This window comes from Phascolarctos cinereus, unplaced genomic scaffold (genome assembly GCF_003287225.1).
Source record: "Phascolarctos cinereus isolate Bilbo 61053 unplaced genomic scaffold, phaCin_HiC Scaffold_4;HRSCAF=312, whole genome shotgun sequence".
NCBI classification, from domain to species: Eukaryota; Metazoa; Chordata; class Mammalia; order Diprotodontia; family Phascolarctidae; genus Phascolarctos; species Phascolarctos cinereus.
The window spans coordinates 174,992,230-175,007,188 of NW_027555847.1; the positions used below are offsets into that span (position 1 = coordinate 174,992,230).

The 14,959-nt window shown below is 42.8% G+C and overlaps 1 protein-coding gene and 1 long non-coding RNA gene across 2 annotated transcripts in view; one reads left to right on the forward strand and one right to left on the reverse strand.

Moving 5' to 3' along the window:
* BMERB1 (bMERB domain containing 1) overlaps positions 1–5,967 on the forward strand; it is a 131,711-nt gene extending 125,744 nt beyond the window's left edge. Inside the window, exons 5-6 of the mRNA XM_021001857.2 lie at positions 1,391–1,473; positions 4,549–5,967. Coding sequence (XP_020857516.1) covers positions 1,391–1,473; positions 4,549–4,661 — 196 coding nt within the window. The 3' untranslated portion in view covers positions 4,662–5,967. The remainder of the gene's footprint in view (positions 1–1,390; positions 1,474–4,548) is intronic.
* LOC110218875 (uncharacterized) lies at positions 5,842–13,133 on the reverse strand. The gene is made up of 5 exons (XR_013485984.1): positions 12,914–13,133; positions 11,720–11,784; positions 10,170–10,273; positions 8,903–9,453; positions 5,842–5,914 (listed from the first exon to the last, which is right to left on the reverse strand). It is a non-coding gene; the product is annotated as an uncharacterized LOC110218875 (long non-coding RNA).
* Between the last annotated feature and the right edge of the window lie 1,826 nt (positions 13,134–14,959).

A 14,959-nucleotide genomic window follows, 5' to 3' on the forward strand; every position in this document is an offset into this window, starting at 1 on the left:
CAAGTTGAGACATCCTTGGATCTAGGAACACTGTTGATACTCCTGTCCTGATCATTCCCGCCCTCAGGATCCTCAAGGGCATCACATAACCTGCCCATCCAATGGAGCCCTTGCTAAAAAATCATTAAAGGGGCCTCCAAAGAGTCATTCTTGTAAAATTGGTATGCTGGGGCCAACCTGTAATAATCATTCCCTTTTTGTACCACGAAGGTGAGTTTAAGACACAGGGCAGGTGTCTCTCCCTAGATCTACCAATTAGTGGCTAGAATGGAAACAGCCCTCAAATAGGCTGACCATATCTAGGTAATCTGGCCATTAGTCTTTCTTTCCTGTGAGATTTGGTCTTGATAGCACCTTAGGGGGGAAAAGTAACAAGGCTAATAAACGGGAAAGCATTTGTTGAGCTTCTGCTATATACCAAGCACTGTGCTGGAGACAAATATGCAAAAGTGAGAGTCTCTGCCCCCAAGGAACTTCCATCTTATTAATGGGAGGCAGCATATTGAAGAGAGTAGTGGTCAGGGAAAATGGTTTTATTCTGCAGTCATGAGTGGAGCCCTAGGACGTCCATTATCATGCCCATTACAGAAATAATGGTCGTTTTTATTTTATTAGTGTTCTTAGAGTAAAAGGAGGAAAGTAGAGGTAGGGAGGAAAATGCATACATGGTGGCAGAACAGATGACAGAATGTCTTAACTGGATGGAAGCATGAAACATAGTCTTGGGCAGGCTCCATAAAGCGAGGTTAGTTTGTACTCATTCACAATCATGACATCTTGGCCCCAAGGTAAAGTTCCAAAACTGAGTAGCTTAACTCTCCTTTTGTGGAGCAGCACGATCTTTAGAAGGCTCAACTAGAGGATCCTTTTCCAGGTGGGAAGAATGGGCCAGACGGTTGGTCTCAGGGGCCTATGTCTGGGATAAATAGAGATGATGGTGTGAATGGGACCGAGGATAGCCTTAGGCTCAGAGTGACTGGAGGAACAGTGGTACTTCAGGCAGCTGGATGGTCAGGGGTACCCAGTTCTAGTCTGATGTGCCAGTGAGCATAGCAGTAAGGACTTCATCAAAAAAGGATGGCTGTCTTCAGAAGTCAGAAGTTAGTGACCAGGGAACCACACACACCCCAACTCTGCAGTTGAGTATGGCCCATTTCATCAAGATCTGGGAAGAGAGGGGAAGCCCTAGTCAGATTTCTACCCAGGCACAGGAAGAGCTTTGGCTCTCAATGTGGCTCATAAAACTTGACATACCTCAGGCCACACCTTAACATCCCTCCCCCATGGTACTTTATCCTTTTCCTATTTTTATTACAGATTTTATGACTCTTTAGTGCTTTTATAGTTCATAGGCCTTTTCTCTCCTTTCTTCACATGTCTGCCCTAACAGGGAACAAGAAGAAGACAAGGAAATGGCAGAATTTCTGAGAATCAAGTTAAAACCTTTAGAAAAAGTAACCAAATCTCCAGCCAGTGAGTGTCTTGGTCTCTATTTTTCCCCCGAGAAGAGGTGGGGCTGGGAATGGGTTAGATGTTCAACATTTATGTCAGAGTACTTTCAGTGAAAAAAATGAAACGCTTTCCAGAAAATCCATGAGAGGGCAATATCTATCCTTGTCTATTCTTTGTTCAGGGGAAAGAGCCCTGAGGCTGGAGTCACAGGAGCTGAGTTTTGAATCCCAGACCTGCCACCTTGGGCAATTAGCCAGGCAATAAACACTAATTAAGCACCTACTATGCCACTGTCACTGGCCTAACCACTGAGGAGATAAAGAAAAGCAAAAGACAGTCCCCCAACTTCTTGAAGAACTCAGTCTGATGAGGGGAGACAGCATGCAAACAAGTATGTACAAACAATAGATAGATAGATATACATACACATACATACACACACACACACACACACACACACACACACACACACAGGATAAATTGGAGATGGTCAAGAGAGGGAAGGCTCTAGGATTAAGGGGGATTGGGACAAGCTTCTTGTAGAAGATAGGATTTTAGCTGGGACCTAAAGGAAGCCAGGGAAGCCAGGAGGCAGAACTGAGGAGGGAGAGAAGACAGCCCGTGAAAATGCATGGAGGTGTGAGATAATTATCTTGTCTGAGGAACAACATGGAGGCCAGTTCCATCAGATTACGAAGTATGTGGGAGAGGAAGTATAATGTGTAAGAAGACTAGAAAGGTGGCTTTGGGGGTCAGGGGAGGTTATGAAGGGTTTTGAACATCACAGGATTTTGTATTCAATCCTGGAGGTGATAGGGAGCCGCTGGGAGTTTATTAAGTAGGGCTGGCGACATGGTCAGACCTGCAGTTTAGGAGGATCACATTAACCAAGGATGGACTAGAGTGGGGAAAGCAGTGAGACTAAAGAGCAGAAGTGATTTTATTTCCCTGGGCCTGGGGATGGGACTAGTGAACCTTCAAGGTCCTTTCCACATTTAGATCCATGACCCAGTGGTTTTCATACATGGAGATGTGTGTTCACGTAGGCAGAAATGTGGGGATTGAGGCTGAGGGCTGCAGGAGCAAGTCTCCCCTGATGGAGTAGGGGTAGGGTACAAAGACACTGGTCCCTCCTCCCTAAGCAGACCCTTATAGGAATACGTGGCACAAATTCCACCATCACCCAATATCCATGAAGGAACTAGTCTTGGCCTGAACAACCTTCCCCAATGTGGCACTAGGCAAGGGTCAGCAGAATAGGAATAAGGGCTCACACTGATATAGAGTCCTAGGTTTTGTGAAATATTTTACATATACTTAGCCCCAAAAGAGTCCTGTGAGGCAGATGCTGTTGTTATGCCTATTTAACAGATGAGAAAACTGAAGCTTAGAAAGATGAAATGCTTTACCCAGGGTCATACAGTTATAGTAAGTACCCTAGGGAGGATTCAAACTCAGATTATCCTGGAGACATGGCCAGCACTCTATCCAGGATGAAAGAAAAGAAGCATTTAGGTAGCACCTACTGTGTGCCAGGCAGCGTGCTAAGCACTTTACAAACATCATCTCATCTGATCCTCACAGTACCACTAGGAATTAGGTAGTATTAATCATCCCCATTTTACAGTTGACAAAACTAAGGCAAGCAGAGGTTAAGTGACTGCAGCTAGTAAATGTCTGAGGCAGAATTTGAACTCAGGTCTTCCTGCCTCCAGGCCCAGCTCTCTAGCCACCTCCTAGAGATGTACGGTATCCCCTATAGTACCCACAAGACCATACTACCTCTAAATAAAAGGGAGAAGCTTACTGCTATCAGATCAAAAAGAGAAAGATGAGGGGCAGGAACCCTGATGTCTCAGTCTCATGGCTGAAACCCCAAGCCAGGAAAGACCCTTGGATCCTTGGAGAAAGTGGCTACTTCCTCCCAGGGAGCATCCCTCTGACTGGGAACTATTAAACATTCTTCATGATATTGTTTGAAGCTCTGAAGAAAGGAAAGAAATAACTAATGAGCTGAAGAAAATGCTGTTAAATTGGTAGAAGTGAGAGGCTAATCTGCCCTCTGCAAGCTCATGCAGATGAGCTGGTGGGTGGGTAGGAGAGAGAGAAAAAGAGAGGAAGGGAGGAGATGGAGAGGGTGGGAGAGGGGGAGGGGGGAGAGAGAGAGAGAGAGAGAGAGAGAGAGAGAGGGATGTTATTAATGATGGTAACAGCTGACATTTCTATAGCACTTTCCAAGTTTACAAAGTATTTTCCTCACTACAGCCCTATGTGGTAGATAGATTAAGTACATATTATGATCCTCATTTTTCACATGGGAAGAAAATCAAATCTCTAAGAGATTGAGTGGTCAGTTAATTAAAGCCCATGGTCACATAGGAAGGCTCTTGTTCTCCCCATAGAAGCCAAGTGTAGTTTCTCCTCTATCCTCAGAGCTAGGTGTAACAAGATAGTTGGACCCAGAGTTGGGAAGACCTGAGTGCAAAGCCTGCTTCAGACACTTGCTAGTTGGATGTCCAAGAGCAAAGTCTTTAGTAAACCTCTTTGACCATAAGTTTCTTCATCTGTAAAATCATCGCAATAGTACTTACCTCACATGATTGTTATAAGAGTGGAGATCATGTATGCCCTCTGCAAAAATATCAGTGTACATAAATTGCATTTTAAAATAAAATGTACACCAGTCAGTCAAAAAGGATTTATGAAGCACCTGCTGTGTTCCAGGCATTGTGCTAAGCTCTGGGGACACAAAGAAAGGCAAAAGCACAGCTTTTGCCCCGGCATCAAGGAACTTACAGTCTAATGGAGACAAACATGCAAACAACTAGGCACACCAGTGATATTTTTTTTCTTTACTAACATTTAGCTCTTGTTGCAGAACTTCCTCTATGCTTTACTCCCTCAATACAGTCCAAGTCAGTACCTGTTTGGGCTGAGGGGGTAGATAAAATAGAGGAGCTTAAAAAAAAGTGAAATTGATTAAATTCTTTCTGCTCCAGCAGGGAGTTGGGCAGGTGGGAGATATGGATGCAAGATGAAGGGGACTTTTATTATGATCCACCACCACATCCTATGTTCATTCATCTCCTACCACAGGTTCTCCGGCAGAGAAGAAGGCAGAACCCCCACCTACTAAGCCTACAGTTGCCAAGACTGGGATCGCACTCATTAAAGATTGTTGTGGGGCCACCCAATGCAATGTTATGTAGCCCCTGGAGGGCTCTCCTGCGGCCTTGGGGCCACCCCCACCCTCTTGTCTTCAGAGCCCCCATTTCAACGGGGTCAAAACAAAACAAAAAAACTTTACGAGGCAGAAGGGATCAAAGGCAACCCTAATTCTGCCACTAGGGCCATGGGCGTGGTGGGGCCCAGCCGTCATGTACAGAGTGTAGCAATAGGGAGTCCCTCACTGTTGCATGGCCCTCCCCACGCGCATGCTGAATACAGGAGTTATGTATAGCAGTTTATCCAACCATTGGGAAAGAGCTGTCTTTTTAAAAAGGAAAGTATATATACATATATACATATATATATATAAAATCCCATTGTGCAATCAAGCTGGGAGAGGGGCATGTTGCCCAAGTGTGTACAATTGTGATTTTTAACAATTTAGCACTTTATAGGACTAGTCCCATGCCCCTTATCTTGTTGAAACTGCCCCATCTCCTGTTTCCCACTTTGCCCTTACCTGGGGGGGCTCTACCAGTGCACCAGACTGCACCAGATAATAGGGGTTACAAGAAGCCAGCATCATTTCTCCGATCCTACAGTAATGGGAACCCCAAAGTCAGCCCCTAGAGCGTGGACTTCTTGGGTCAGTGAAGAAAGGGACAAGAGGGCACAGCCCCTGCCACTGCTGGCCACTCGGCATCTTCTCCCGGTGTCGTCTGAGCGCTGTTGTGGCCAATCCCTGCTCTCCTATTATGTGTGTGAGCCTGGGTCAGCCCTTCCCAGCCTAAGTCTCACTAGAGCTCAGGTCCTTCTTATATTCCCCATGAAGGTCATTCTTTGTGGGTACCACTTGTCTCTGTTTGGCCTCAGCTAGAACAGGGGTGGAATAGTCAAGCCAAGGGAAATGGCTATACATGGTTCCCCTGGGCCTACATTAATTCTAGAGAGCTGAGCAAGGTCAGAGGTGGTGAGACACAGAATAATGGACTGAGAGGGACCCTCTACATTTGCCAGTGGGTCACCAGAGAAGCTGCCATGAGTGTGGCTGCCTCAACAGCCAGATTGGACTTCTTAAGGAACAAGAGAATGCCAACAGATGGGAGAGTCAGCGAGACCCAACGTCTGTGTTCCACTGTGCAGTGGCTTATTTTAATCAGTCTGCTAATTCAACCCGTGTAAATCTCTTTGTACATTTGCTATAGCCAGCAGGGTGAGGTTTGTGCAACATCTCTATGTGTGTGTGGCCTAAATAGTTATGTGACTCAAGACTTGCTGATGTGCAGTCATCCATCTGGAAAAAAAATAATAAAAATGCACACAAATGAGCATCTATCACTTTTAAAAGGCCTCTCCTGCCTGCTGTGGCCAGCACCCAGGGCCCTAAGGTCAGGAAGCTCACTCCCTCTGCCATCGCTTATGGTGTAAGCTTTAGAATTCATCCAAGTTGGTTATGGGTATAAACTAAGGCCAATAAAAATGCCTTTCAGTCAGGTGGCCTAAGTTTGGGAAACCCAACCTGGATAAAATAGAGCAGATGGTTGCTATTCCCCACACCTCCACCCAGGCTCCAGAGGGCCTAGCTGTTCTCCTTCCCCACAGAGAATGTGGGAGTCAAAATCCCAATGCCAAGCCCATTAAAGCAATCACTCACTGCTCCAACCAGCAAATGTAGATTGAAGTCTTCATAAAAATGTCATCTCACATATGTCTGCCTGGCCCTGAGCTAAACCAAACTCATACTCTCGCCACACTTATTGATTTTTTTCTTATTTATTCTAGCATTTCACACAAAGGAGGGAGAAAAGTAATTATCCAAGCAGGTCTGGGAAGACTGGTAATTCTACACGGATTTAAAAAGCCTTGCTCAGAATGTCATACACCTACATTCAACCCCACAAATACAGAAAACAGCTCCAGCAAAGAGGTTATCCTTTAAAAAAAAATGGTCTTGAATAGGATTGTAAAATCAGAACAAATCTCTGGTCCTTTCAGCCCAAGATTCCATTTTAGATGGCACCAAGGAACACTTTGTGAGAAAGAATGGTCATTATTCTTCAAAGGTTAAGGGTATATCTACAACGAACTTAACTTCTCTTCAGATAACATGCTGAGGTTTGGTGATCTGTGTGACGTGGTACATTCATCTGTCATAGCCCAGCCAGACCTAAGGGGTCTAGCCTTTAGCTGCCCACAAACCTGAATTTCTGGCTGAGTGGGAGTCAAGTGGGCAACAGTGCCACGTTGAGCTGTTAATGTTGAAATGATGAGAAACGCTGAACTTCAGGAGTATGGGGGCACCTGGCAGAACATAGAAAAGACTGGGAAGCTGAAGTGTTAAATCCAAGTAGATAATGATCCTACAAACACCAGAGCCCACATTCAGACAACTATAAGGGTAGCAAGCAGAGACCAAGAAGGGTAACAACCCAAATGAAAACACAAGGGAGGGGAAACTGAAGGGAGCCTCAGCCAAAATAAGAACGAAGCTTTCTGAGAGTGAATCACTGCTGAGATGAGTTGTCTGGCAATAGGATTAGATGGTTTTCTCACTTCTTTTGACTGGGTCTGCCAATGTCAGGGTCCTGCCTAATTCAAAATGTTAAGAGTCATAGCTCATCAAATCTGAATCTTGTTATCTCCTTAAATTCTTATTTCTGTCCAACATGAGCTCCCAAGGCAAGTCTGTTTGGCCAGGCTTGATTCCTGTTCCACTGAAATGTGTCTCATTGTGGCCCTTATCCAAGGCAGACCAATATATAAATATGAAATTTCAAGGAAATAAAGGGGGAGGGGGGAGTGAGGAGAGAACTGAACACCAGAACCGGGGAAATAAAGTTCTAGATACTCAATACTCTTCTGCTGTGACCCGACACAGGCCTCCCCAAGAGAACAGGGAAAAGTACAGAAGATGATGGATGTCAAGGGCATAGCCCTTGCTGACCCTATCTATGATAGTTATCACCGCCCAATCCTTTGCATATTCTGTGCTATAGATTTCAAGCCATTTGCAGTGCATAATAGTATGTAAGACTCTCTTGAGGCTTATGCATACATAACATAGGGGCACCCAAAGACACACATGGAGGGTTCTTCATATGTCACCTTTCTGTAACCTATAGCTTAACTGCCCAGCCTACCTATGTATGGTAACATTTTTAAACTTGTTCTAGAAAACAGGGATCCTAAAAGATCTACCCTAATCCCAACCTTCAACAGTTCAGACAGAAGGGAGACAAAGCACCCACCCATTCCGCTGAGGAATTTGCTAATACCTGATTTCTAGTGCTGCCCACAACTCCTTCACATCGGTGCTGAGGGAGTCAGGGGCCCCCTCTCAGCCAAACTATTATTCTGACTGCACCCTTTCCCCTCCTCCTCCCCAGCTCATCTGTTTTTGGCTAGTGGGCTACTCAAGATGACAGTTTGGTTGAGAGATTCTTCCCATCCCAGAGGTAAACTAAAGATTCCTTTTTGTTTGTTTTAATGTTTCCTACTAAAGCACTCTTCCCAGACACCCGAGAAGGCTATAATTGATTGGAGGTGACTCATGGCAAGTCCAGGGTGCTGCAGAGCCTTAGATGAATTTGCTTTTATTAATCAGCTGCCCCTCTACCTGGATGTGGGGAGTCTTCTACATCATATTCATTGCAGATCCTTAGGAATCTTCTCCAAGTCTAATTTGCCCTAAGTAGAGGATGGCAGTATCTGCTTTCTTACAACAGAATAAATATAGCAGCCAAAGTGGTAGAGCTCATCTCTGAGGGAGCCAATTTATGATGCCAACTTCAAGGTTAGACATCACTTGGTTTGGTTTAGTAAGGGAGAAATTGGTAATGGAGCAGAATCCATGTCAATGGTCCCAGCTGCAGGTAGTACAACTACGTGCTATTCCTGGCTAGGGGTAAATTCAAGCCAGTACCCCCTGGGCTGAGGGCATTCTTGGGTTTTAATTTTCCATAGGTTTAACTTATAATCCCAAACTTTTGTGAAGGTCCAAGGCATAAAGACATTTCAGAAAGTAAGCTGATATCTGCATGCACTTATCCCAGAAGCATGAAAGAGAAAGGAAGAAGCTGAAATCACAGCACTCTGAAATCCAGAGCTGTTCTATATTGCTCAACTGAACAAATACTCATGTAAAGTATGTGGTTGGTAGCCACCTAAAATAGATTATGGCTGGCTCAAATGTGGCATGGATGGATACCATCTGGAATCTAGCCCACCAAGTTTCTAAGGGAGAACACAATGCTTTTCTGAGGAAGAAGAGGGCTATACCTACCTTCCAGGAGTTTACTGGGATGGGATAAGTAGGATCCAGGACTTCCAAGACAAGACAGTCTCTCCTATGGTAATCGAGGGTACACTGGGTGTTGTATTCCCCATGTCTGCAGCTCCAGGGAGATCTCCTTGTTTCTCTCAAATACTTCTTTCAAAGTCCTCTGAAGTTATCAGCCCCATACCTAGCACCCTGGCTCAGAGGGGTCCCTCAGTCACATCTCCTTCGGGGGATATAGTATAGCATCACAGGACTGTGCCTCAGAAATACTGCCTGAAGCTTGGGCAGAAGGGGGATTATACTTATTAAGTCCTGCTTGGTTCAAGGTACTACGCCAGGTGTGGGATGAAATAAAGGCAAAACCAAAACACTTCCTGCTGTCAAGCACTTCACATTCTAATGGGAGAAAGCTAGGCCATGAACCTAAAAGACCTATGTAATTCAACCCCTCTTTCCCTACCACCTCAGGCCTCTCTTAATATGGCTTATTGAAAAGTTGTTTGTAGAACTCGGGAGATTGTTGAAGGCAGATGATTGTGTGGGCTTGCCTTAGCCTATAATGAAAAGAACAGAAAGAGTAGGGAATATAAGATTGAGGCTACGGAAATGCCCGAATTATTGTCCAGCCCAAACCTATTGAGAAATGGAGGATGCTAGGCAATGTGGTGTAAATTAAAGAGAATCAGTTCTGGAACCAGAGAACCTGGGTTCTAACACTACTCATATAGCCTTGGGTAACTCATTTTGCTTCCCGAGCCTCAGTTTCCTCATTTGTAAAATGAGAGAATTAGACTAGATGGCCTCTGAAGTCTCTCTTAGCTTGAAATCTATACTCTTGTCATCTTAAACCACCAAAGGGTAAGAAATGATAATTTTCCAGCACTGATGACCAGAATACTCTGAACTCTTTGGTTTGGTTATAAAGCATCAAGGGCCCTGGCTTTGTCTTGGGCCAGCGTTTCTGCTCAGTTAGCCCTTTCCTCCCATCCTCATATGTTCTGTTCAGGCAGAGGGTCTCAGTTCTATCACTTGGCTCTATTTCTCCCTGGAGTTCGTCTGGCCCAGCTCTTTCCACACCTTTCCAACTGCCAGTTAGGCAACAACTCAGGCAATGGGGGTAAATTATCAACACTATAACATTAAATACTGCCTGGAAGATTTTCTACAGAAATCCTCTGCCCAGAATATTCTCCAAACCCTGATGCTAACAGAACTATATTTTTGTTCTAAAAAAAAAAGTCTGAAAGTCTAAGGGGCTAGAAATACAGACCTTCATGAGGGAGGCACATCTGTATAGGAGTTATGCTCATTAAAAGTGAAGCTCAGTTCCTAGGATCGAGTCTGCCAGTCTCCATAAGAAGGAAGTGGTCTGTCCTACACAAGGAATAGAGGGGAGAATGGAGATAGAATAAGGCATCCCCCTGGTACCAGGTTACAGTTGCTGTTCTTTGAATCCTAGAAGTCCAATTTTTTCAACTTCTCCTTATATCGACCTCCCTTCTCCCTACTCATACAGCCAACATTCAAGTTCAGGCTTTCATCACCTTCTACTTGAACTACTGTAATAGTCTCCTAATCGGTCTCCCTGTAATCCATCATTCAAACTGTTAGCAAAATGATTTTGCTTATACAAAGGTCTGACCATGCCATTCTCTTGCTCAATAAACCATAGTGGCTATTTCCTAGATATAATACGCAAAAGTCAAATACAAAATACAAAAAAATCAAATACAAAACCCTCTGTTTAGCATTTAAAGCCCTTCACAACCTGGTCCCAACCTACCTTTACAGGCTTAGCATATGTTATTCCCCTTCATGTACTCTATGATTCAGTCAACAATCCTTACTACTCTTCACACACATCATTCTATCTCTCATCACCTTTGTACCAGCTATCTAGAACACCTAGAATATAGTCCCCTTTTCACCTCCACCTCTTAGATTTCCTAGTTTCCTTCAAATGAAACTTCCTGATCCTTCCAAGCACTGTACTACCTGGAAAATGTCCACTCTCCCCCAAACTGCCTTGTATTTATTTTGTATGTGTGTATATATATGTGTATATAAATACACACACATATGCGCACACACACACACACACACACACACACACACACACACACACACACACACACACACACACATACAAACGCACATGTTCCACCCCTTCTATAGAAGATAAACTTGAAGGCAGGAACTTTTTTTTTTAGTAAATAGTATTTTTTTCCTAATTACATGTAAAGATAGGTTTCAACATTCCTTTTTATAAATTTTAATTCTTATTTATATTTCTATATTATTCTCTCTCTATATATTCTATATTATTTATACTTCTATCTTGTTCTTTGTTTATAAGATTGAGTTCCAAATATTTCTCCCTCCCTCCCATTTCCCCTCCCCAAGATGGCAAGCAATCTGATATAGGTTATACACGTGCAATCACGTTAAACTTATTTCCACATTAGTCATATTGTGAAAGAACAAAATAAAAAGGGCCACAAAAAAACCCAGAAAATAAAAAAAATGTGAAAATAGTATGCTTTGATCTGCATTCAGACCCCATAGTTCTTTCTCTTAAAGTGGACAGTATTTTGAAGGCAGGGATTGCCTTCTGTAGTATTGTTTCCATATTCCTTAGGAACCAGCATAATGCCTAGACCATAGTATGTGCTTGATAAAAAATTGTTTAAAGTAAATGATCTATTGATTTATTTTGATAAACATTTATTAAGCACCTACTTTGTGCTTGGCACTGGAATACAAAGTCAACCACCACCAATACAAGAAAACCATACAATATTTCTCAAGGAGAATAATTACCTTTCACTTCCTCGTCTTTGGGAATATGATCTTCAGAACTCTGTCAAGGCTTTCAGCTGTTACTACTTGTGCAGAAAAATAGATGACTTGTTGAAATGGAAGTTCTATTTAGAATGATCACCATTATTATTGAGTATACTAAGCTACAGATCTGGCAGGCTAGGTGGCACAGTGGACAGAGTGCCAAGCCAGGAGTCAGGAAAACCCAAGCTCAAATCCAGCCTCAGACACTGTGTGACCCTGGGCAAGTCACTTCACCCTGTTTGCCTTAGTTTTCTCATCTGTAAAATGAGCTGGAGAAGGAAATGGCAAACTACTCTAGTATCTCATCCAAGAAAATCACAAATGGGGTCATAACGAGTCAGACACGACTGAACAACAAAAGCCAGAGATCTGGTTACCAGAAGCCTACTTCCCCACCATTCCACTACTATTTTACGATTAATTCTACCTGACGATACCAAAAGGCATTGGAAGGAAAATATAAATGAATCCATCTTACCAAGAGAGTTGTCCTTGTGAAGGTTGAGCTGTACAAAAACTATCTACTTTAAAGGAATTTTTTGCCTGATTTTTTTTCCCTCCATTCTTACTGGAGGATTTTGTCTTTCCAGGCTCTAGTTTCCCCTCTCTGCTTGTAACATGGCATTGGAGAGTCAAGAAGACTTGAAATTGAATAGTGCCTCAGACACTTTCTAGCTGTGTGGACCCTAGGCTCAATCTCTCTAAGTCTGTTTTCTCATCTGGAAAACAGGGATAACTACTGTACCTACTTCACAAGATTGTTATGAAGCCCAAATGAGATAATATATGGAAAGTCCTTTGAAAACCTAGAAGACAGCTATGATGATAATCATCAAATACCCAGCCATAAGAGAGTCAGAGGCTATATAACAGAATACAATGATACTACTTCTGCAGTCAGGTTACCTGGGTTCCAGACCCTAGCTCTGATACCAGCCATGTGGCCCTGGGCACTTCCTATCACTCTGGGCCTTAGCTTCCTCATCAATAAGATGGGCATAATAATACTCACATGGCCTATCTATGCCACAGACTTGTTCTGAGAAAAGTTCTTTTTAAAGGTTATAGCTATAGAAATGTGAGCTATTTATTACACTGACTCAAACACCAGAAACCTTCAGTTCGACATCCATGCTCTTGAGCATCACGAGTACTGTGTTCTGGAGATACCTGAAAGTGGTGCTAGAGGAGGCTGTTGTAAACATTTTCACCACGGCCACAACGTGTGAAGGACTGCACTTTCCAGAAGAAACAATTCCTGAAGCTTATCCTGAGAAGCGCTTAGGAGCTACAGTGTGCTACAGAAAGCAAATGCCCAGATATTAGCTTTCTCGCTCTCAGCTCCTTAAGCTTGATGCCTCACTGTACCGTGCCTTCCACTAGGATTCCAATTCTGAATAGTTCAAGACATCACAAAATTCTGATTCTAGGCCAAACTTTTCCATACTAAGGAATAACATCTTAGCCATTAAAGTTGTAGCTTGCTTAATTAACTCTGTAGTTCTTAACCTTTTTTTGTGCCATGGCAGTCTACGTACCCCTTCTCAGAAGCATGTTTTTAAATGAATAAAATAAATTACATAGCATTACAAAGAACATCAATTATACTGAAATATAGTTAACATATCTTTTAAAAATATATCTTTTAAACATCTTTTAACAAAATATCTTTAAAAAACAAAACAAAGGGGCCAAGGGAAGAAAAAAGGTATGGTTTCAGAAGGATTCTGCTCCTGCCCTCTTCCCAAACGAAGGAAGAGTAGAAGAGCAAATGCTCAAGCCACACTTTTTCCTCTACAGTAACTGTTGCTAGTTTTAGAGGGGTGGACCTAATACTGGAATCCACAGGGCTCCAAGAGGACTTCTACCTCCCCCTGCCACTTGTTCTGGGAATTTTGGACTCTACAACTTGTGGGTAGTAATGCTACTGTCTACAGCAAAGATCCTTAGCCCGAAGTACATGAACATGCTTTTTTAAAATATTTTGTTAATTGTTTTTCAATATGATTGGTTTCTTTTGTAATCCTATGTACTTTGTTTTATACGTTTGAAACATGAATATGAGGAGAGATCTATAGGCTTCATCAGACTGCCAAAAGGTTTCATGACACAAGAAATGACCCACACTAGAAGCAGGTTTGCATAGAAGAGAGGACAGGATGTGGAGTCAAAGGTTTCGAATCTTGGCCCTGATACTTAGCATCTATATAAATACCTTTTTCTGTCCCTGTCCATAACAGAATTTTGGGGATTTAGGGAAATATCACAAGAGTCAAACAAGCCAGTAATGCTGAAAGCAAAAGGCCTTTATTTCTAAACATTTTAACTCACATAAGGAAAGACTAGAGGCCTAACATAAATTAAAGGAGGAAAGGGAGGGACAATTGTGGATGTAACTTGAGTCACTAGAACTTTAATGCTCTTCAGGAAACTACTGGCAGAGGAATGGGGTCAATGATCCTATGTGAGGCTGCCTACATACAGCCAGGTTCTGTCAGGCTTTTATTATGTCACATCTCCTGGCTGATGGGACTCCTAGGTTGTTTTTTTCTTTTTTTAAAGCAACTCCATACCAGTAACTTATTGATGCAGGTAAGGGGCCATGAGTTTTATGCAGAGGATGATGCAGGTTCTCACACTTAGGAATACCTCATTAGTTTCCAGTCTCTAATATCACAGACAGGGAGATTACTAGGGGTTGACTGCCAAGGCCCCAAATGCCCAAGCATGGAGCTGAGAACTTTCCAGAAAAGGGAAGAAGAGCCAGTATAGAGTGAAACTATCCTATCACAAGAAAGGGTAGACCCCAATAAAAACTAGAGTTTTTTTGTTTTATTTTTAAAGATGATCACAATGACCTTAGAAAAATCATTTCCCCTTTCTGGGCCTGTTTTCATTTGTAAAATGAAGGAGTTGGATTAAATACTCTAAGGTCCCTTCTACTCTAAATCCCACAATGATCAAAAAATTAACTGTTAGCGTCAGACTATTTCAGATAATGTTAGGAACACACAAAGTTATTTTAGAACTCGAATTGAATTCATTTATTCAACAAGCATTTATTAAGTACCTACATTATACAAGGCACTGTACTAGGCAGTGGGGATGAAAAGACAAAAAAGCCCTGAAAGAGCCTACATGGGTGGTGGTGGTGGGGTTACAATATTCACATAGAGAAGTAAATGCAATAGAATTTGAGGAGAAAGAGAGAGCACT